We start from the raw sequence: 23,161 nt of genomic DNA on the forward strand, positions 1-23,161 counted from the left end.
GACTCCTGCACGCCAGGCCGATGCTCTACCACTGAGCCAACCTGCCAGGGCCTTATTTTTTTGGTTACAATAGTGAAGGGGATTGTTTCCTTAATTTCTCTTTCTGACAGTTCATTGTTGGTATATAAAAATGCCTCTGATTTCTGTGTATTAATTTTATATCCTGACACCTTGATAAATTCATTGATCAGGTCCAGTAGTTTTTTGACTGAGACTTTAGGGTTTTCTTTTTTTTTCTCTTTTGTATTTTTCTGAAGCTGGAAACGGGGAGGCAGTCAGACAGACTCCCGCATGCACCCGACCGGGATCCACCCGGCATGCCCACCAGGGGGCGATGCTCTGCCCATCTGGGGCTTTGCTCTGTTGTGACCAGAGCCACTCTAGTGCCTGAGGCAAAGGCCATAGAGCCATCCCCAGTGCCCGGGCTATCTTTGCTCCAATGGAGCCTCAGCTGTGGGAGGGGAAGAGAGAGACAGAGAGGAAGGAGAGGGGGAGGGGTGGAGAAGCAGATGGGCACCTCTCCTGTGTGCCCTGGCCGGGAATCGAACCTGGGACTTCCGCACGCCAGGCCAACACTCTACCACTGAGCCAACCGGCTAGGGCCTAGGGTTTTCTATATACAGTATAATATCATCTGCAAATAATGATAATTATTCTTTTCCAATTTGGATGCCTTTTATTTCTTCTTTTTGTCTGATTGTTGTGGGTAGGACTTCTAGTACTATGTTGAATAAGAGTGGTGAAAGGGGTACCCCTGCCTTGTTCCTGATCTTAAGGGGATTGCTTTTAATTATTTCCCATTGAGTATGATGTTGGCTGTGGGTTTGCATAGATGACCTTTATCATGTTGAGGTATGTTCCCTGTATTTTCACTTTGCTGAGAGTTTTGATCATAAATGGGTGCTGGATTTTATCAAATGCTTTTTCTGCATCTACTGAAATTATCATGTTGCTTTTCTCCTTTTTGTTTATGTGATGAATCACATTGATTTATGAATATTGTGCCATCCTTGCCTCCCCAGAATAAATCCCACTTGATCATGATGTATGATTTTTTTTTTATGTATTGCTGGATCCAGTTTACTAATACTTTGTTGAGGTTTTTTTTTTTTTTTTTTTTTTTTTTACAGAGAGAGGGATAGACAGGGACAGACAGACAGGAATGGAGAGAGATGAGAAGCATCAATCATTAGTTTTTCATTGCGCGTTGCAACACCTTAGTTTTCATTGATTGCTTTCTCATATATGCCTTGACCGTGGGCCTTCAGCAGACTGAGTAACCCCCTGCTGGAGCCAGCGACCTTGGGTTCAAGCTAATGGGCTTTTCTTTTTGCTCAAACCAGATGAGCCCGCGCTCAAGCTGGCAACCTCGGGGTCTTGAACCTGGGTCTTCTGCATCCCAGTACGACGCTCTATCCACTGCACCACTGCCTGGTCAGGCTTATTGAGGATTTTAGCATCTAAATTCATCAGGGATATTGGCCTATAATTTTCTTTCTTTGTGTTGTCTTTGCCTGGTTTTGGAATCAGAATTATACTCACCTCATAAAAGGAGCTTGGAAGTCTTCCTTCCTCTTGAATTTTTTGAAATAGCTTGAAAAGGATAGGAGTTAGTTCTTCTTTGAATATTTGGTAGAATTCACCTGTGAAGCCATCAATTTTTTAAGCCATTCTAATATGTGTTTAGTGGTATATTATTGTGGTTTTCATTTGCATGTCTCTAATGACAAGTGGAATTTAACATCTTTCCATGTGCTTATTTGCCATCCATATATTTTTTAAAATTGGAGAATTTTGACATCTAGTCTATTAGTTCAGTTGTACAACATAATGATTCAATATTTGTATATATTACAAAACGATCACCACAATAAGTCAGGTTAACATCCATCACCATACATACAAAATATTTTTTCTTCTAATAACTTTTGTGTGTGTGTGTGTATGAGAGAGAGAGGGGAGGGGAGGGAAAGAGATAAGAAGCATCAACTCATAGTTACTTTACTTTACTTGTTTATTGAATGCTTCTCATATGTGCCTTGACTGGGGGGCTCCAACTGAGCCAGTGACCCGCTGGTCAAGCCAGCAACTTTAGGCTTCAAGCTAGCTAGCAACCTTTGGGCTCAAGCCAGTGACCATGGGATCATTTGAATGATTCCACGACTGCACTCAAGCCGTATAAGCCTGCACTCAAGTTGTATGAGCCTGCACTCAAGCTGGCGACCTTGGGGTTTTGAACCTAGGTCCTCAGCATCCCAGGTCTGTGCTCTGTCTGCTGCACTACCACCAGTCAGGCTCTTATAATAACTTTTAAGATTTACTTTCTTAGCAACTTTCAAATATGTAATACAGTATTAACTACAGTCATCATGCAGTACATTATGTCACCATGACTTGTTTATTTTATAACTGGAAGTTGTACCTTTAGTCTCGCTTCACTCATTTTGCCCCTCTTCCTTCTGCTTCTGGCAATCACCAATCTGTTCTCTGTGTCTGTGAGCTCGTTTTTTTGTTTTGGTTTTAGATTCCACATATTAGTAAGGTAATATAGTATTTGTTTTTCTCTGGCTTATTTCACTTATCTAAATGCCCTCAAGTTCCACCTATATTGTTGCATGTGGCAAGATTTCATTCTTTTCTATTGTTGAATAGTATGTGATTATATATCTGTCTCACATTTCTTTATCCATTCATCTATTGATGGACACTTAGGTAGTTCCCATATCTTGGTTTTTGTAAATGAGGCTACAGTAAGAATAGGGGTACATATATGTTTTTGAGTTAAGTGTTTTCTTTGGATAAATACCCATAAGTGGAATTGCTGGATCATATGGTAGTTTTATTTTTAATTTTTTGAGGAACCTCCATATATTTTTCTATAGTGGCTGCACCAATTTACATTCCCACCAAATGGAACAAGGGTTCTCTTTTTTTCTACTTTTTTTTGTAATAGCCATTCTAATGGGATATAGCATTGTGGTTTAGATTTGTGGTTTCCCAGATAACTAGTGATGTTGAGCACCTTTTCATGTATCTATTGTCTGTATGTATGTCTTCTTCAGAAAATGTGTATACAAGTCCTCTGCCATTTTTAATAATATTTGGGGGGGGTTGCTGTTGAGTTTTATGAGTTTTTAATATCATATATTTTGAATATTAACACTTTATCAGATATATGATTTGCAAATATTTTCTCCTGTTCAGTAGGTCGCCTTGTCATTTTGTTGTTTGTGTGGGTTTTTTTCTGTGCAGAAGCTTTTCAGTTTGATATAGAGCATTTGTGTATTTTTGCTTTCATTTCCTTTGCCTTTGGTGTCAAATCCACAAACTCATCACCAAGACTGATGTTGAGTTTGCCATATATATATATGTGTATATATATATATGTGTGTGTGTATATATATATATATATACACACACACATATATATATAAATTTTTAATTGAATTTACTGGGGTGACGTTGGTTAATAAATTACACACATTTCAGGTGCACAATTCTACAGTACATCATCTGTATATTGCATTGTGTGTTCAACTACCCCAAGTCAAGTCTCCCTTCATCACCATCTAGCCTGTTTTCTTCTAGGAGTTTTATGGTTTGGGGCCTTACATTTACTTCTTTAACACATTTTGGGTTAATTTTTGTATATGGTTTATGTGGTGGTTCAGTTCCATTCTTTTGCAGCTATCCAATCCCATGGACTGAAGAGACTGTCCTTTCCCCACTGTATATTCTTGGCTCCTTTGTTGTAAGTTACTTGACCATGTATGTTTAGGTTTATTCCTGGAATCTCTATTCTGTTCCATTGATCTATTTGTGTCTTTTTGTTTGTTTTTAAGATTTTATTTATTGATTTTAGAGAGAGTGAGAGAGAAAAATGGGAGGGGAGGGGTAGAAGAGCAGGAAACATCAACTCATCGTTGCTTCTTGTACATGCCTTGACTGGGAAAGCCTGGGGCTTTGAACCGGTGACCCCAATGCTCCAGATCAATGCCTTATCCACTGTGCCACCACAAGTCAGGCCCATGTGTCTTTTTTTTTTTTTTTTGTATTTTTCTGAAGCTAGAAACGGGGAGAGACAGTCAGACAGACTAGACTCCCGCATGCGCCTGACCGGGATCCACCGGGCACGCCCACCAGGGGGCGACGCTCTGCCCACCAGGGCGCGATGCTCTTCCCCTCCGGGGCATTGCTCTATTGTGACCAGAGCCACTCGAGCGCCTGGGGCAGAGGCCGAGGCCGAGGAGCCATCCCCAGCGCCCAGGCCATCTTTGCTCCAATGGAGCCTCGGCTATGGAGGGGAAGAGAGAGACAGAGAGGAAGGAGAGGGGGAGGGGTGGAGAAGCAGATGGGCGCTTCTCCTGTGTGCCCTGGCCGGGAATCGAACCCGAGACTTCTGCACACCAGGCCGACGCTCTACCACTGAGCCAACTGGCCAGGGCCACCATGTGTCTTTTTTTTATGCCAGTAGCAAACTGCTTAGATTACTATATCTTCACAGTATAGTTTGAAATCAGGAAATGTGATGCCTCCAGCTTTGTTGTTATTTCTCAAGATTGCTTTTGGCTGTTCAAGGTCTTCTGCAGTTCTACATAAATTTTAGAATTGTTTGTTCTATTTCTGTGAAAAATGCCATTGGAATTTTCTTTTCTTTCTTTCTTTTTTTTTTTTTTTTTTTTTTTTTTACAAGGACAGAGAGAGAGTCAGAGAGAAGAAAGAATAGATAGGGTCAGACAGACAGGAACTGAGAGAGATAAGAAGCATCAATCATCAGTTTTTCGTTGCGACACCTTAGTTGTTCATTGATTGCCTTGCTTGCCTTCTCATATGTGCCTTGACTGCGGCCTTCAGCAGACCGAGTAACCCCTTGTTCGAGCCAGCAACCTTGGGTCCAAGCTGGTGAGCTTTTTGCTCAAGCCAGATGAGCCCGTGCTCAAGCTGGCAACCTTGGGGTCTCGAACCTGGGTCCTTCCTCATCCCAGTCTGATGCTCTATCCACTGCGCCACCGCCTGGTCAGGCTCCATTGGAATTTTGATAGGGATTATGTTGAATCTATAGACTGCTTTGGGTAGTGTGGACATTTTAATATTAATTATTTCATTCCATGAGCTTTTCTATTTATTTGTGTTATCTTTTATTTTTTTCATCAATGTCTTATAGTTTTCAGTGTACAGTTCTTTCAGCCTCCTTGGTTAAATTTATTCCTAGCTATTTTATTCTTTTTGATGCAATTATAAGTGAGATTGTTTTCTTAATTTCTCTTCTGATAGTTTGTTATTAGGATATAGAAATGCAACAGATTTCTGTATGTTGATTTTGTATCTTGTAACTCCTATATCTCTTCTTGAAATGAAACACGTGTATAAATCTTTTGCTCATTTTAAATTGAGGTTTTGGCCTGGCCTGTGCTGGCGCAGTGGATAGAGCACCAATCTGGAACACTTTGAGGTTGCTGGTTTGAAGCCCTGGGCTTGCTCGATGGGGGCACATATGACAAGCAGCCAATGAGCAGCCAGAATGAAGCAACTACTTCTCATTCCCCACCCCCTTCTCTGTAAAATCAATAAATAAAATCTTTAAATAAATAAATAAATAAATTGAGGTTTTGTTTTCTGATCGATGTCCTTTTTATATTCAGGATACAAGCCGTTCATCAGGCACATGTGTTGCAAGTGCTTTCTTCCACTCTGCTTAATGTTCATTCTCTTAACAGTGTCTTTCGAAGAGCACACGTTTTTACTTTTGGTAGTCAAATTTATCAGATTTTTCTTTTATACTACCTGATCTTTTATGGATCATTCTTTTGGTGTACTATCTAAAATATCTTGCTGAACTTAACGTCACTAAGATTTTTCTCCTGTTTTTTTCTAGAAGTTTTTATCATTTTAGGTTTGACATTTAGGTCTATAATTTGTTTTGAGTTAATTTCTGTATATGGTGCAAAGTATGGATCAAAGTTCATTGTCTTTTTTATATGAAGTCCAGTTGCCCAGTGTCATTTGTTGAAAAGGCTATTCTTTGTTAAATTGTTTTTGTACCTTTGTTGAAAATCATTTGAAAAATATTTTCAACCTTTTATTGTTACTTTGACCTATATGTCTATCCTTTTGCCATACTGTACTATCTTGATAACTGTAGCTTTATGGTAAGTCTTGAAATAAGATAATGTAAGTCCTCCAGTTTTGTTCTTCTTTTTAAAATACTTTTTCTCTTCTATTTGCTTTGCCATACAAATTTTAGAGTCAACCTGTGGATTTATATTTTTAAAATTTGTGGGGATTTTTAATGGCATTGTATTAAATTTATAGATCGGTTTGGTGAAATTGACATTTTAATATTACAAAAATTTTCAATTCTATGGGCATGGTATAGCACTCTTTATTTAAACCTTTAAAAAATATTTTATTTATTTATTTATTTATTTTAGAGAGAGGAGAGAGAGAGAAGAGGGGAGGAGCAGGAATCATCACCTCATAGTTGCTTCTTGTATGTGCCTTGACTAGGCAAGCCCGGGGTTTCAAACCGGCGACCTCAGCATTCTAGGTCGATGCTTTATCCACTGTGCCACCACAGGTCAAACCTATATAGATCTTTAATTTCTTTCATCAGTATTTTGTAGTTTTCAGCTGATAGCTCTTGTACATAATCTATTATATTTATACATAAGTATTTCATGGTTTGGGACGGTGCTGTTGTCCAATAAAAATTTATTGAATTAATAAATAAATAGAGCCAACCTACGTGTGAATGCTTGTCTTGGTTCTGTAGTCAACTACAGATGCTAGAATAGGGGTTGGCAAACTCCTCAAAGCCCTTGGGAATAGCCAGGCCAGCAGTGAGGCTAAGAGGTCTAAGTATAACTCTAGAAGGCAGGAAATACCGGTTTCATTCTGACATCCTTGTCACCACGTTCTTTAACCTTGGACAGCTCCTTCCCCCTGCCCAGGGTCAGTCCCAAGTTATGCATTGAATTAAGTGTACAGTTTTCAGGGACTGTCTAGGCACAGCTGGCTTTCCCTGTAGGTGGCGATAGACAGCTGCCTCCCTTCATGATTTGAATGTGCTGAGTAGCCTGCCTGACCAACCATTTCTCACCCATTGGCCTGGTTCGACTCCTAAACTAACTCTTTTATATCCTTCCTTTGAGTAAGGTGTTATATTTCCCCAAAGCCTTTATTACTACGTGTTCCCTGAAAGGGATACTCTGGTCCCTTGGAAAAATAGATACTCAATGTTTGTTCTACCCAATTATTATGTACTAATGAGCACCTATCATATGCGAGGACTTCCAAGGTGAAAATGGCATCCTTCCCTTTAAGGGATTTATGGTGATAAGAAATTGGATGATTAAAGTCAGATTTATTTAAAGAAGGTTTTGCAGGGTAGGTCTGAATGAGCCCCTCTTGGATCATTCAACTGAATGGAGGAACCTAGCATCAAGGGAGGCTGGGAGAGCGTGGATGCTTGATGGAGGGGTGGAAGGGGAGTTACAGAAGGGGCAATAGAGTAGTGACAATAGACTCCACCCACTGCATGTTATTTTATTTTTGCTATGAGAGTGTGCATATTAAGTAGACCCACGAAACCTGATACTAAAAGATAGTGTATATTATTTTAAATAACAATACCTTAGGGCTACATGGTACTATGCATCATTTTCATATATCTTTATTTAATCTTTACAACAGCTATATATGGTAAGTGGTGGGTATATTAATTTTGGTACCCTAACTGCTCTAATAGAGAACTATAAGCCCTAGCCAGTTGGCTCAGTGGTAGAGTATTGGCCCAGTGTGTGGAAGTCCTGGGTTTGATTCCCAATCAGGGCACACAGGAAAAGTGAGACCATCTGCTTGTCCACCCTTCCCCCTTCTCTTTTGCTCCCCTCCTCTCTCCCCCTCCCCACTCCCTACCCCTTCTCCCTCTCCCTCTTGAAGCCATGGCTCATTCAAGCAAGTTGGCCCTGGGTACTGAGTATGGCACCATGGCCTTGTCTCAGGCACTAAAATAGCTTGGTTGCCGAGCAACAGAGCAACAGCCCCAGATGGGCAGAGCATCACCTGGTAGGGAGCTTGCCAGGTGGATCCCAGTTGGGGCACATGCAGGAGTCTGTCTCTCTGCCTCCCTGCCTCTCATTTATTAAAAAAAAAAAAATTTTTTAACTGTAAAATCAAAAACAATTTTTTTTGACAGAGAGAGGGACAGATAGGGATAGACAGGAAGGGAGAGAGATGAGAAGCATCAATTCTTCGTTGCTTAGTTGTTCATTGATTGCTTTCTTATATGTGCCTTGATGGGAGGCTGGGGGGGGCTACAGCAGAGCTAGTGACCCCTTGTTTAAGCCAGCGACCTTGGGCTTCAAGCCTGTGACCATGGGGTCATGTCTACGATCCCATGCTCAAGCCAGCAGCAACCCCTCACTCAGGCCGTATGAGCCCATGCCCACCCCAAGCCGGTGACCTCGGGGTTTCAAACCTGGGTACTCTGCATCCCAGTCCAATGCTCTATCCACTGCGCCATCACCTGGGCAGGCTAAATTCAAATTTTATTTCTTGATCACATCATAGATGAGTAAATGGGTATAGATTGAGAGAGAGACTTTGCTCCCCCACAGTTATCCAGGAAATCTAGATTCTAGGAAGGTAGGAGAAAGAAGAACACAATTGGGGAATGTTTTTATGGCTAAGACCTTGACGTGGTGCACATCATTTCTGCTCGTTCGGTCACGCAGCCATACCTAAACTACAGTTCGGCAGGAAGACACCTCCAGGCTATGCGTAGAAAGAGCAGAATTCAGACATTGGTATGCCCAAAGCAGTCTCTGCTTCAGAAGCACAAGGTGTTTCCCTCATTTTCATATGGGGAAACTGAGGTACAGAGGGATCAAGTGATTTATAGAAGAACACACACCTGCTAAGTACAGGAGTTAGGATCTCAACCCAGGTCTTCTGTTTGGGCAGGAATAATAATAGCAGCCATAATAACAGCAATAATATCTAACAGTTTGTGAGTATGGGTGTATATTAAATGGGTCAGTATTCATAAAGGGCTAAGTAAATTCCAGACTTGGCTACACAGTCCTGTGGTGAGCCAAGCGTTTTTCCTGAGGTCTGTGGGCAGCGGGGCGGCTGCATGAACCAGCCCTCAGTGCTTCCCCATCAGCTGAGCCCAGGGAGAAGGGGCTGAATAGATGCCAGTGGCTGAGGGGGCACTCTCTCTGCAGCCTGGGAAGTGTGCATAGCAGAAACCAGCTATCCAGGCCTTTGCTACGAGCCGAAGCTGCCCCTTCCCACAGCGTCCTGCGTGTCTGCAGGACGGCCCGCTGCATCAGGCTTGTGCCCTGGCCAGCCATGGGAAATCCTCTGGCCAGCCCCTGTTCCCTCAAGAGTCCTGTGGGCCTGAGCAACTTTTTAAAGATTAATTTTAATCTAATACTTTTAAAAGCTGTAACATGAATGAATAACTAAATTGGCACCGTAACTTATATATTATTTATAGGTTCAAGTTTTAAAATAGCCCTTCTCTCGTGTGTGTCAGAGATGTATGGAGAGAAACCATTCTATGACTGACATTTCTGTGACACAAGAAATAAAATATGAAAAGGCTTCTGGGCTAAGTGGGGTAGGGCTTCCCCATCGGGAAGGGTTCCGGGCGAGAGGCTGCTGCTGTCCTTAGTGTTGTGGGTGAGGAAAGTAAGGCGTGAGCTGAGTCTGAGCTGCTCTGAGTGGTTTCAAGATTTGTAGACATTTATAAGAGCTTGGACCCTGTGACCACTGCCCATTCCTTCTGCCATGACAGTCTAGCCAAAAAAAAAAAAAAGAGAGAGAGAGAGAGAGAGAGATGGCAGGAATGGGTGGTTGAAGCGGCAGGGGCAACCATGGCAGTGTTAAGGCATTGATGCCCAGCCTGCATCCATGGCATTACTGCTGCATGCCACGTTTCTAGCCCCCGGGTCACCTTGACCTTCAAATTCACCTCCAATAGTGTGTCCTCGGTGGGAGCCACTGCGATCGTCTTAAGGAGCAGTGCTGCCTTTCTCAGTTCTCATCCATTTGCTCAACATTTTGTAGCCTCATTTCATGTACCTGGCCTTGTGCTGGGTGATTAGGACCAAAAAATGGATTAGGACATCCCTGATTTTAAGTAACCTACAGTCAACTGGAAAAGACAAGAGAAATAGATGATTTCATCCTACAATGTGGTTAAGCGCTTTGATGAAAATGAGCACTGAGTGTGATGGGAACCTAGAAGAAGCACCCCCACCACCCCTGGGGATGCTGGTGGAGATGCGGAGGCTTCTTGAAGGAGTAAAGGTTAAGATGAGTTTTTGTTTTTTTTCTGAAGCTGGAAACGGGGAGAGACAGTCAGACAGACTCCCGAATGCGCCCGACCGGGATCCACCCGGCACGCCCACCAGGGGCGATGCTCTGCCCTCCGGGGCGTCGCTCTGTTGTGACCAGAGCCACTCTAGTGCCTGGGGCAGAGGCCAAGGAGCCATCCCCAGCGCCCGGGCCATCTTTGCTCCAACGGAGCCTCGGCTGCGGGAGGGGAAGAGAGAGACAGAGAGGAAGGAGAGGGGGAGGGGTGGAGAAGCAGATGGGCGCTTCTCCTGTGTGCCCTGGCCGGGAATTGAACCCGGGACCTCTGCATGCCAGGCCGACGTTCTACCACTGAGCCAACCGGCCAGGGCCTTAAGATGAGTTTTGAAGGATAAGAAATTAATCTGAAAATGAGGGAGGGTTTTCTGGGTTTAAGGGACAGCATATGTAAAGAGCATGGCCTGAGGGAGCCAGGGATCTGAATGGAGTTCTTTATGGCAGAGATGAAGGGTTAGATGGAATTGGTGTTCAGGGAGAGGATAGATCATGAAGATCTTTGACTGATTTATTAAGCCTTTAAACTTTCTTCTGAGACAGAGAAGAGCTATTAAAGTACAGAAGTGATATTATCATATTTGTATTCTAAAATAATCTTCTGGCCACAGTATAGCGCATGGGTTGGGATGGTAGGCAAAAGAGCAAATACCGATACAAAGAAATCAACAAGAAACCACTCGACTTGAAATGATGGGGGCTAGAGTGAGGAAGAAGTGGAGACGGAGAATAGAGATTCGAGAGACATTGAGGGGGAGCTGAACTGATGAGATACCGGGAGAGAAGGAGAAGGGTAAGCATGACCCCAGGTTTTGGCTTGGGCCATTGGGATATTAATGGACAGGGGACATACAGGAAGGTCAGGGACAGGGATGGTGACAGATTCATTCGGGGGTCATATTGAGTATGAGGGGCCTGTGGCTCTCCCAGATAGATGTTCAGAAGGCAGTTGGATGTGATAGATGGGAGTTGAGAAAGACTTGGAAGCGAGTATCATGAGATGGTAATTCATGTCATAGGAGGGAAGTAGATGGCCTAAGAAGAGTGTGTAGACAGGAAGATGTGGAGAGGGCCCTGGATGGAACTCTGGAGAACATCACCATTCAAGGGACAGACAGAGGAAAAGTAGCCCACAGGGCAGACCAAGGAGAAAGGGCCAGAGTTAAGGGAGAACAAGGAGCATGTCCTGTGAGACAAAAGGAATGATTTCAGGAAATTTTGAAGCGGCCAACAGGGCTTAATGCTTCTGAGAAGTCAAGACCTGAAAAGCATCTGTTGTTTTAAGCATCAATGAAAGGAAAGTGTCAGTATCTTTTGGAGAGAATCGTTTCTTAAAGTGATGGGGAAGCCAGAATTTGGTAAATTGAGGAGCGAGGTAGGTATGGGATGAGGAAGCTGTCGTGAATATACATAAACATACTGTGTCTATTTTTACCTTAGCAACAGAAGCCATCATACCTCTCAGTTTGTCATTTTCTAGGCAAGGCCCCTCTCCTGGTTGGTTGGTTGGTTGGTTGATTGATTTCCTTTTATTTCTATTTTCCTTTCTATTCCCTTCACTGCACTTAGAGGCAACCATTTTCATGTTTTTAAATGTTCTTATACTATATATTGTATTATATGCATATATATATATATATTTTGTATTTTTCCAAAGTAGGGGAGGCAGGCAGACAGATTCCTGCATGTGCCCGACCAGGATCCACCCGGCAAGCCCACTAGGGGGTGATGCTCTGCCCATCCGGGCAGTTGCTCCGTTGTGACCGGAGCCATTCTAGCTCCTGAGGCGAAAGCCATGGAGCCTTCCTCAGCACCCGGGCCAACTTTTGCTCCATTGGAACCTTGGCTGCGGGAGGGGAAGAGAGAGATCGAGAGAAAGGAGAGGGAGAGGGGTGGAAAAGCAGATAGGCACTTCTCCTCTGTGCCCTGACTGGGAATCAAACCCAGGACTACCACACACCAGGCCAATGCTCTACCACTGAATCAACCACCAGGGCCTATGAATATATATATATTTTTTAATTTATTTATTCATTTTAGAGAGGAGAGGGAGAGACAGAGAGAGAGAAGGGTGGGGAGGAGCTGGAAGCATCAACTCCCATACGTGCCTTGACCAGGCAAGCCCAGGGTTTCGAACCGGCGACCTCAGCATTTCCAGGTCGACTCTTTATCCACTACGCCACCACTGGTCAGGCCTGCATATATTTTTTAATTATATCAATGATGTGTTATAGATTATTCTGTTTCTTATTTTATCCAGTACTGTGATTTTAAAACTTGTGTCCTCCATGTTTACATTCACCACATTCTGCTGTCTATCCCCCAGTGATGGACATACAGGTTATCTCTGTCTTCCTACCACTCCAGTTAGTGCTGCAGTGAACATCCTTGCATAAGTCTCCTTTTAGACTTGAGTGAGAATTTCTTTGGTCTCTAAACACAGGAGCAGAGTTGCAGATAGGTAACCTGCCTGAGAACTGGCAGACTGCCATCCAGAATTGCTGGGTCAGTCTACCCTCACACCGTGCATGTCACCTCACACCGTCCAGCTTGACGACATTTGCCTGTGATACCTTCTTGTTTTAATCTGAATTTCTTGGGTAGCTGATGACCTTGAGTTTCTCCTCCTTTTTTGGTAAATTGCCTGTTCATATCTTTGGTAATCTTGTCAAGAGGTTTGGCTCTGAAAGGGAGGAGAGAAAGGATGGCAAGGAGGAGTTTTATTTAAGATGGGAAAGACTAGAGCCTGTGAAAATGAAGATGGAAGGAAGAAAAACTAAAGACGCATCTTCTTCCCAGGATCGAAAGGATGGATAGAGGGAAGGATGGTGAGGAGCTGGCCTCACCCAGCAATAGCAGGGAGGGGCTAAGGTCTGGGCTGAGTGCACAGGTCATCCCCAACTTTCCCTGAGCCCGTCGTGACTCGCCCCTTCACTAGGACATAGAGGCAGTACAGGCCCCGTGACACCGAATAGGAGAAGAAAGGCAACCTTACTCAGATTCTAGGAAAATGTTATATATTGTGTTTTTAAGTGTTTGGAAATTATATTTGTTTAAAATTGCAAGGAAAGAGGAGAGGTGCCTAAATTTCAGTGTATGGGATATACAAATAAAATTATAGAGGCACATGATGCAACGGTGTAGAACACGTGGGCCCTCCTGGTTGGAGCAGAGTTAGCATAAGGGAGAGTATGAGCTCAGCCAGAATGGTGTAGCAGGGGTCTCCAAACTTTTTACACAGGGGGCCAGTTCACTGTCCCTCAGACCGCTGGAGGGCCACCACATACAGTGCTCCTCTCATTGACCACCAATGAAAGAGGTGCCCCTTCCGGAAGTGCGGCGGGGGGCCAGATAAATGACCTCAGGGAGCTGCATGCAGCCCATGGGCCGTAGTTTGGGGACCCCTGGTGTAGGGCTTTGGATTAGACTGTGTGCAACACAGTTGCTGAACGCTTACTGAGCAGAGGTGTGTCATTATGAGAAGGGCTGTGCAGGGTAGACCGAAGAGGCTGAGCATGAACAGAGATAGACCATTGTTACACAGGTCCAGGCGGGGAAAGGTAAGAGCCTGAAGTGAAGTGGAATCTTTAGAACATAAAAGGGATGACGAATGGAAGATACTTAATGGAGGCTTAATAGCTGGCATTGGTGATGAGCAAATATTAAATAAGTGCTCACTACACATAAGTGGGAAAACTAAATGGGTAGTGCATGGATCAAGCTGTATGAGGGACAGGGGTTTAAAGAGAATCCAGAGTTTGAGTTTGGGTCTTTAGGAGGAGGAGAATATTATTGAGCTCCTATATGCTCCAAGCACAGTGCTAGGCACTGGAATACAAAACTGAGTAAGACAGACGTGCCTGCTGTTTGCAAGGAACCTCTAATCGAGGCAGGGAGAGGCCCAGGATTCCACCTGTGGGTGACCTTCCAGCAGGTGGACATCACCAGCAGTGCCGGGACCAAGCTGTATGTAAGGAAACTGACAGATGTCTGAGCAATCGCAATCGTGATGGGTGCTCTGAAGGGGTCAAGCAGGGTGCCCAGCCTGTGGATGACAAAGGACGTAGATAGGGTGCTCGGGAAGACGTCCACAAGGGAGTGATACCCCGGAGGAGACCTAAGGAATGAGAAGGAGCCAGGCATGCAAAGATGCTCCAGGAGGTGCCTGGGCTGAGGGCACCGCGTGCACAAGAGTCCGAGCTGGGGAAGAAATAGCAAGTTGGAAGAACTTAAAGGAGGCTCCCACGTTGCTTGTAGAGAGTGTAATGAGCTTGGAGAGGGAGGCAAAAGCCAGACCACGTTAGGCATGAGGGTCATGGTAAAGGTGACTTTTACTCCATGATCCAGTGTACTTAGGGCATATGGCTGGTTCTTTATAAAATTGATAAAATTTAAGTTTAATAATAAATGAACATTTAAAAAATAATAATAATAAATGAACATTTTTATTGTACAAAGTTTCAAACATATATCAAGAGTAGAGAGAATAGTATTATGAACCTCCCTATGTGTACAGGCATTCCCCCACTTGCTTCACCTGCTCCCCACTTTGCTGAAGCCTATTTAAGCAAATCCCAGGTGATGTCATACCCCATCCCCTACATTCTTCAGCATCTCTAAAAAATATGTTCATTTTCTTACATAATCACAATGCCATTATCACACCTAACATATAATTCCTGGTTATCATTCAGTATTGAGTCTATAATTCAGATTTACCTGATTGTCTCAAAAGTATGTTTTGATAGTTACTTGATTCAAGGTCTAAACAGGGCACACAAAGCATTTGGTTATTACATCTCCTGAGTCTCTCCTGATCGACAGCAGTCCCTACTCTTTGCCTCTTTTGTGTGGGCATGCAGGTGTGTGTGTTTTAATGTCATTGACTTGTCAAGGAAATGCTGAACTCAGTTGTCTGCAGAATGTTCCACATTCTGGGTTTGTTTACTTTTTTCATGTTATCATTTAACTTGTCTCTTAATATCCTATAAGTCCTATAAATGGAGAGTTAGCTCTAAAGGCTTACTCAGATTGAGGTTCAATTTTTTTGGCAAGAATATCATGGGTCATGATGTCCTTCAAATTGCATCATAACAGTAGATATACAGTGTTTAGTTGTCTTGTTCTTAGTGATGTTAAGATTCATCAGTGAATTTAAGTGTTGAAAATTTGATCCTATTGTATAGCTCCCACCAACCTCTTATCTGATGATTTTATTTTTTGGTGATCTTTTCCAAATCACTAAAAATATCTCAGTGGTTATTTCAATCTGTTCTTGACCACTTCCAATGTTGAGAGTTCACTGCCCCCCTGTGCAGTTTCCATCAGAGAAGAGAGAGGTCACTGTGAGTATTCTGGAAAAAATCTTTATGGAAGATGAGAAATTGCGCATCAATTTTCAATTCAACTACCATAGAATGTTACTTATTTTGGGAGAGGAAGCCAGTGTCTATCTTAAAAGATGTGAGTGGGGAGAGATAAGAAGAGTTACTAGGTTGTAATAGCTTTCTGTGAATGTGAATATTGAGCCCAAGAATCCCAATAGAGGATGATCTTGGAAAACTAAGTACATATATTAAGAGCATCATCTCTCCTGTTTCCTTTAATCATCCCAAGTGGACCGTTGCCTCTGTGTAGAATGTGAGGCACTGATAGATGCTAAGATCGGGGGCTAATGGAACAAGCCCTACATCAGAGCTGAACTGCACCTGTTCCCCAACCAAATCCCTGTAAGAGCTGTTGAGGCCATATCCCACCCCCACCTCCATTCCAGCAGCTGCAGCATAACTGGAGCCAGCTCTTAGTAAGAGATTTTTCCATGATGAGGGTGGACAAGTTGTGACATGTGTGCCTGAAGTCCCTGCCTGGTGATAGAAACTAGAGCAGGAGGGTCTGGGTAAGGCCTTTTCCAACAACAGTGGGCTAGAATGACCAGTTCATTGAAAATGCATGGGGATCCGTGATGGTGGCAGCCATGAGTAGGATCCTTGAGACCTTAAGAAACCCAAAGCATCCCCTGACACTGATGGACTGGGAGCCAGGCAATCGGGATGGGAACTACAGAGGGTGGATAAGCAGAGTGCTCGGGGAGGGGAAGTGGCTCAGTCCAGGCACTGTTGGTAATGTCCATCTTCAAGGTCACCCACAGGTGATATGCTTAGCTGTCATGCCATGGTCTTGTAACCCCCTTATTCTCCTAGGTCAGGAGCCGTGGGCTCAGTCTTAGCCATTCTGAGACTGTGCTGTGATCTCTAGGTAGGGATGTCTTGTAGACTGATGGAGGTGCCAGGCTTGAGGCCGAGGAGGAGGTTAGGCTGGAGACAGAGTTGGAGTACTGTGTACTGGGTGTCTCACTGGCTCTCCTGCTGGTTTTGTTTGTTTGTTTCTTGTCTCATGCAGTTTTACTGAGTGTTTATGTATTTGACTAAGGTGCCTGTGAATATGCTTTATAAGTGCATTGGCAGAAAAGTTACTGGGGAAACTTCAGGGTTTAAGCTTCTGACCTGGGTTGCCATAGTACCAAAATGTTTTTTAAAAGTAGGTTTGGGGACATACAGCAGGTGAGGGGGGAAGCCTTACAAGTAGAGAGAAAATAAAGGTAGAGTGAGTCTCAATTCTCTCTCTTTGAGGAAGGTGATGTCCAAGCTATTGCAACAGCCTTCCCCTGTGACCCTAAGGCAGAGAGGCATCCCCCTGCTTCCCCCCATTTCCCACCCCTGAAGGAGGTGGGGCTTTGCTGCTTCTCACGTTTGTGTGGCCCAGAGAAGAGGAGGGAGGGTGGGGAGGAGAAGGAGAGAGAAGCACATCTACCCTCTTCTGTTCGGCACGGGGAGAGCCGAGGCGAGTTCTAGCACCCTGCAGGTGGCGAGCAGCTGCCACTGCAGCCGCTTCTTGAGGTCCAACCGCCCAGGGATTAACTGTGCATAGCACAGGAGGTTGAGATTCCGAGGCCTAACACCTGATCTCAGAAGCGGATGGGTTCTTGGGCACACGTGGGTAGGGTGGAGTTGTGGATTTCATCAGTGATATTGTGAAATCTACTTACCAAGCAGGTGCTCCTCCTGTGAGCCAGTGCCCCGTGCACTCAGATGAGCTTTTCAGTACTGAGCTGTGGGCAAGTCTTCTAGGGACCCATCCTGCTCAAAATACAACGCAGGGGTCAGGGATTGGCAGTGCTCACGGTGAGGATGAGCCTGTGGACTCTGCACTTAGAGACAGGACTGCCCAGCTGCTAGACAGGCAGGTAGATGGCCAGGAAAGGTGGGTTTTCCTGAGCACAGAGTCACAAAGGCCAGAGAAGCCCCTACCTACAATCTGACCAGGGCCTGGCAGATTTATGAGAAGGACGTATTGGGAGCTTGAGGATGACTGGGGGAGTGATTAAACAAAGAACTACTTCTGCACTTCACCAGCTGAGCTATCTGGCCAGGGCTCAGGAACTACTTCTGATGCTTTTTTTCCTGGCTTTCATGGCAGGGGAGTGAGGTACGGGGTAGAGTCTCCTGTTAGCCATGTACTTGCTGCTCTCCACATTCATGGGGGGCCACTTGGATGCACAGATGACTTAACAGCCTTTCAAACATGACCCGACCACCTTGTCTCCAAGTCCCCCTTAGGTATCAACTTTAATGTCTTTCCCATGACTCCCCGTTTGGGTAGGAATCCCTCCCATGAGCCCCTGACAGATGATACTCTTTTCAGCCCTGACGGGTTCTTTATCACCAGACCTTCAAAGGGACATTATGACAGTAATGGAAATAGACGTGGGTGACGCTGGGAAAGGACTGGGTTAAATTTGGTTTTAGGCATCAAGGGTTTTTATTTTGTTTGTTTCTTTTGTTTTCCTGGAATAACCATCTAGACTTTTTCTTTCATCTCTTCTGCCTCTTGCACCTAAATTCTCCGAGATTCTCCCCTTCCCACGGCACACACTGCCCCCTACCCTCTTGGCTCTGAGGGAATGCCATCTGGGCAGGCCGCTGGGGTGGGCACAGCTGGGGGCAGAAGGATCTTCTACATCTTCTTTCCTTGGTGTTTGTCTTCAGGGACCTGACCCTTCTAAAAAAACAAAATTAAAAATTAAAAAAGAAACCCTCAAGACTTGTGCATTCAGACACACACACGTGTTTTCCCCCAGTCGGAGCGGAGCGGTTGCCTGGCTGCTGCTGGCCCCGCCGCAGTCGCGGGAGGCAGGGCGGTTTGAAGCAGGATGAATTGCTGTCTAGTGGCTGCTCTTCTGCACCCGGGGCCATCAATCTTGTCTGAATGCTGGGCTGCTGGGCTGCCTGCTCAGGCTCATCTTTCTGGGGCAGACTTATTTATGGAGCCACGGCAAAGGTAACCTCACTCCCCCAGCCCCGTGGCCTGGGCCTCTCGCAGCCACTCTTAAAAATAGCCCAAGACAAGGAGAGCCAGGGTCCGGTTACCTCCTGCACGCGGGATCTCATCTCACCTCGCCTCCGGCGTCTGACAGCTCAGCCCCCCTGGGCGCTGGGTCCCTTGGCCTGTCAGTCCCCCTGCTGTTCAGGGCCAGCTGTAGCTCCCTTTCAGCGAAGCGGGGAAAACCGTGTGGAGTCGGGAGTCCTTCCCAGCTACCGTAGGCAGGCCAGTGGGGTGAAAATGTCAGCCCTGGAAGTAGTGTGTCCATCTGCTGAAGATGACAAATTGCCCAAAGGGACAAGGATATTCTTGGGTACAGGTCTGGCATCGTCGTGGGGCATGTTGTGTTTGGGGTAATGACTGGCTTTTCCACCTTACAGCTTCCCTTCTCTGAGTAGCAAATACCTTTGCCAAGTCCTAGCAGCTGGGGCATGCCCTTTGTCCCCAGGTACTGTGTTCTTTTCCCATTTGCTTCCCCCAAATCAGCCTGGTCGAGGCAGATAAACTGGCTACAGCTTGGCCTGTGGTCCCAGCCACAGTAATTTCCTAGATGACCTTGGGGAGGCCTCATCCTATAGCAGGCTCAGTTTTCTTCCTAATTGTGCAATTAGGGTAGATAATTCTGGCTCCTGCCTTACCTCAAAGGGATGTGGTGGAATTGATTAATCAGACTGGGAAAAAAGAGTCTGACGTGATTCTGGCTGAAGAGTACGCACTCTAGTACTGCAGCTACGCTCGGATTGGTGAGCTGCCTCGTTTCCTCAAGAGTGTGTCTGCTTGGGCAGTGAGTGTGTGTGTTGGAGGGTGTGTCCACGTATGTGATGGGAGTGCATGCGTATGGGCATATGGGCATGGTGTGTGTGTGCACATGCTCGTGGAGGGAGTGGTCTACCTGACAGCTCACTGGTTGTGGGCAAGTCATCTGTCTGCTCACAGCCCCCCACCCCACCCCTGTTTTGGTCTCTTGGCCCTGAAGGCTCTGGGCTCCCTGTGCTTTCTTACAGACTGGATCTTGGAGTCCCTTAAGCTCCCTGTGGAGATGACTGAATGGCAGGTACAGGTGAGGAAATGAAGGCGGAAAGAAAGTTAGTCGTTGTCCAAGGGCCCGTGCGGGACCTAGCCGGGTGACTGTAGCTCCCTGCCCCCCCTCCTCCTGGACCCAGGCCCCAGGCCCCGCCCTCTGCTTCCACGGCACAGCTTCTCATTTTGCCATGTTCTTTCTCACTTGCAGAACTAGACTCCTGCTCTTCCTTCCCTTGGTTGGGACTCGTCCCTTCCCATATATCCCTTCACAGGATGCCTCCAAGTTTCCTTTAGGGATCAGCTTAAACTTCCCTGCCCCTGACACCAGTCCTACTGTGCCCCCCCCCATCTTTCCCACTCCTTCCCAGTGGTGCACATCACACTTCTGTGATTGCTTGTTTAATCATCTGTCTTGCTGCCTGAGTATAAGCGCTGTGAGGACAGGGCCCTTTCTCTCTCACTCATAATTGTCCGGTACAGTGCCTGCCACCTCACTGAGGCTTGGGACATATTTGAATTAATCACGAATGAATGAATGAACAAACTTGATAAATGACAGGTGACTGAGGACGCCGTGCTCTTGATGACCATGTTAATTGCAGAGATGACCACACACAGCTCCATGGTCTGTGGGATCCCCTCACCACCACCACCTCACTGTCATGCTGATGGCTTTGATGGGACATTGGGACATCAGGCTTGTCTACGCTCCTTGGTCTGTCCTGGGATTCAACAGGAGACCTTATCTGAGCACCTACCTGGTCGCACTTCAGAGAAGGAAAAACTAAGAGCTCAGCTTTCTGAATATTTGCAGCTGGGAAGGAACTCACAGGGCTCCTGGGCAGCCTCTGGGAGGAGTCAGCTTACCAGCACAGCTGCCGGGGCTGGTGACACCAATGGCATCCTGGAGTTCACGTTCATCTCTCTTCCCACTGATTCACGTTTGAGTCAGATTCAGCCAACTTCCAGCTTCTCCCTCTCCTCTTCTTCTCTCCACCCCCCTCCCCAGGTCTGGTCCTGTCCTTAGTCTACAGGGAGGGGTGGGGCTGCTCCTCCCAGCTGGTCCCACCAGCCTCAGGCTCCCCGGAGAGCCGCCCCGCTCGGGGCTTGCAGCAGTGGCAGCGGGTTTTGGAGGAAGCCGGCTTGCTGCGACCGACGTCTCCACCTGCTGGCCGTCCTGACCCTTGCTGCATCAGCTCTCTGTCCCCGCCGCCACTGCCGCTGTTACTGTTGCTGCTGCTGCAATATTTTATATCCAAGGAGCCAGAGACCCCGGGCAGGGAGCATGGCCAGGCAGATGGCACTGTGTGCCGCTCCCACAGGAATCTATTCCCGTTGGCTGCTTCATATAAGTTTCCCCTGAGAAAAAGTCCAAGGGGGCGGGAGCTAACCCTCTGACTGTGTTGCTATCCCCCCCCAGGGACCCTTCCATGAAGACTGAGGCAGGCGTAGCTGCTGAGAGCCTGCTGACATGACATCAGCCACGGAGTTTGAAAACGTGGGCAACCAAGCACCATACAGCCGGATCAATGCCCGCTGGGATGCCCCGGACGATGAGCTGGATAATGACAACAGCTCAGCCAGGCTCTTTGAGAGGTCCCGGATCAAGGCCTTGGCAGGTACCGTTTGGGGCCATGGGGGTTTGGGGAGCTGTTTTCACAGTCCCGGAGTTCGCGGCCCTCCTTGCCCGTGGTGAATCCCCTGTGTGCATTAGCGTGAGCCCTGGCAGGGCGGCGATGGAGACGTGGCCACGAAGCTCAGAGAGGCTGGGCCCCCCTTGGGAGGGAGCACAGGCTCAGGCAGCCTCTGCTCCCACATGTCCTCCACTTCCTCCCGGGCGGGAGGCGGTGCCAGGCCGGTCCTGCCCTCTGCCTCTGTCCTGCGTGACCTGTGGCCAAAGTCAGAAGTAAGAGGGAGTCTGGACAAAGAAGTGTCTGAGGGGATGGTCCGCCCGGCAGAGGTGTGTGGGGCCTTCGTGTGCGCCTCCCTCTCCTGCCTGATCTCGGAGAGAGGAATTACCGTCATCTTCTGTGGTCCCAAAAGGAAAGAATGATTTGATAGAAAATTGAGAACAGATAACGTCCTCCCCACACTGCCTCAGAAAGGAGGATTTTCTGGACTAAACCTCTTATCCTTAAACTGGAATTAGATTTTTACTTAGCAGGTTTATAATAGATTTCTCTGTGTGTGTGTGTGTGTGTGTGTGAGAGAGAGAGAGAGAGAGAGAGAGAGAGAGAGAGATGGGGGGGGAGAGGAGAGAGAGAATATCTTAAACCTTCAGTAGAAATGGCTTCTCCTCCCCCTGCTGGCTGAGATCTGATTCTTGGAATTTTCCCCCCACCCACCCCTGTGACCACTGCCTTCCTGGAGCCTGACCCAGAGGAGCTACATTACGACCCTAAGTCCTTGGCCAATAAACACAGTTTGAGTTAGATGGGGTGGTGTAGAGTGTTTATAGGACTAGAGGTGGATTGCTTCACCAGCTCTGCCAGTGACTGGCCCAAATCAGACTTGTTTTCCCCACCATTACTTGTTCCCATCTTCTGTCTTGTAAAAAGGGCACAGGCTTTCCGACAAGCACTTTCGGGATTGAATCTCCCATCTCCCCCATTGCTCGTGGCTTTATCTGAATGTCATCAGAGTACTCTCCCAAATTCCCTTCCTCCACTCAGCTCCCACAGCCTGTGGTCTCCAGCTGACCTTGAGGCATAAGCAGGGCCCTAGGCCCCTCCGAGACCATGATGAACTTTCGCCCCAGGAGTGTCTGGGCACCCCATCCCCATTAAAGGAACGGGGTGGTGTTTCATTCCCTTGTCACAGTGGGGAATCCACTCAGGTGTCAGCGATCACCCTCTGTGTCCTTGTTCTTGGCAGGAAACCCCTTTCTTTTACCTTCATGGCCTCCTCACCATCCCCTACCTCACATAATCCTTCCTTGGTTTTTCTTGGGAACATATAAAGCACCAACCCTTTGCTTTTGCTTATGTAATTTTAATCTCTTTAAATGCTTATTTTATTAGTTTTAGAGAGAGGTAGAGAAAGAGAGAGACAGACAGACAGACAGACAGACAGGAACATCAATCTGTTCTTGTATGTACTTTGACCAGGGATTGAACCGGCAATGTCTGTGCTTGGGGACGATGCTCTAACCAACCGAGCTATCCGGCCAGGGCAATTTTAACCTTTTTAAATAGCCAGACTATGAGCCCTTGCTTTGCCAGTCTCGTTGTACCTTCTTTCTATCCGGCTGGATTGGCTGCAGAGACCCTGTGGTGTGGCTGGAGGCAGAAGGTGTCGTATTCGGTATGGTTTGCCCAAGGACAGAGGCATGGGGCTGTCATTTGTGCAGAGATCGTTTGATCTGTTTAACAGTTACCCTGTT

The 23,161-nt window shown here is 46.2% G+C and overlaps 1 protein-coding gene across 6 annotated transcripts in view; it reads left to right on the top strand.

Annotated features, from left to right (window-relative positions):
- The window catches only part of SPTB (spectrin beta, erythrocytic), a 135,764-nt gene that overhangs the window by 42,526 nt on the left and 70,077 nt on the right, over positions 1–23,161 (top strand). For 5 of the 6 annotated variants that reach the window (XR_010731069.1, XR_010731068.1, XM_066273136.1 and 2 more), the window contains exon 2: positions 21,200–21,398. Coding sequence is in view for 4 of the 6 variants with exons in the window: in XM_066273136.1 (XP_066129233.1) it covers positions 21,251–21,398 (148 nt within the window). In the remaining 2 variants the exon portion in view is untranslated. Of the gene's footprint in view, positions 1–19,760; positions 19,817–21,199; positions 21,399–23,161 lie in introns of all 6 variants that reach the window. The other variant, XM_066273133.1, reaches the window with a different exon arrangement.

The sequence above is a fragment of the Saccopteryx bilineata genome, chromosome 4 (assembly GCF_036850765.1).
Source record: "Saccopteryx bilineata isolate mSacBil1 chromosome 4, mSacBil1_pri_phased_curated, whole genome shotgun sequence".
In the NCBI taxonomy this organism is placed as follows: Eukaryota; Metazoa; Chordata; class Mammalia; order Chiroptera; family Emballonuridae; genus Saccopteryx; species Saccopteryx bilineata.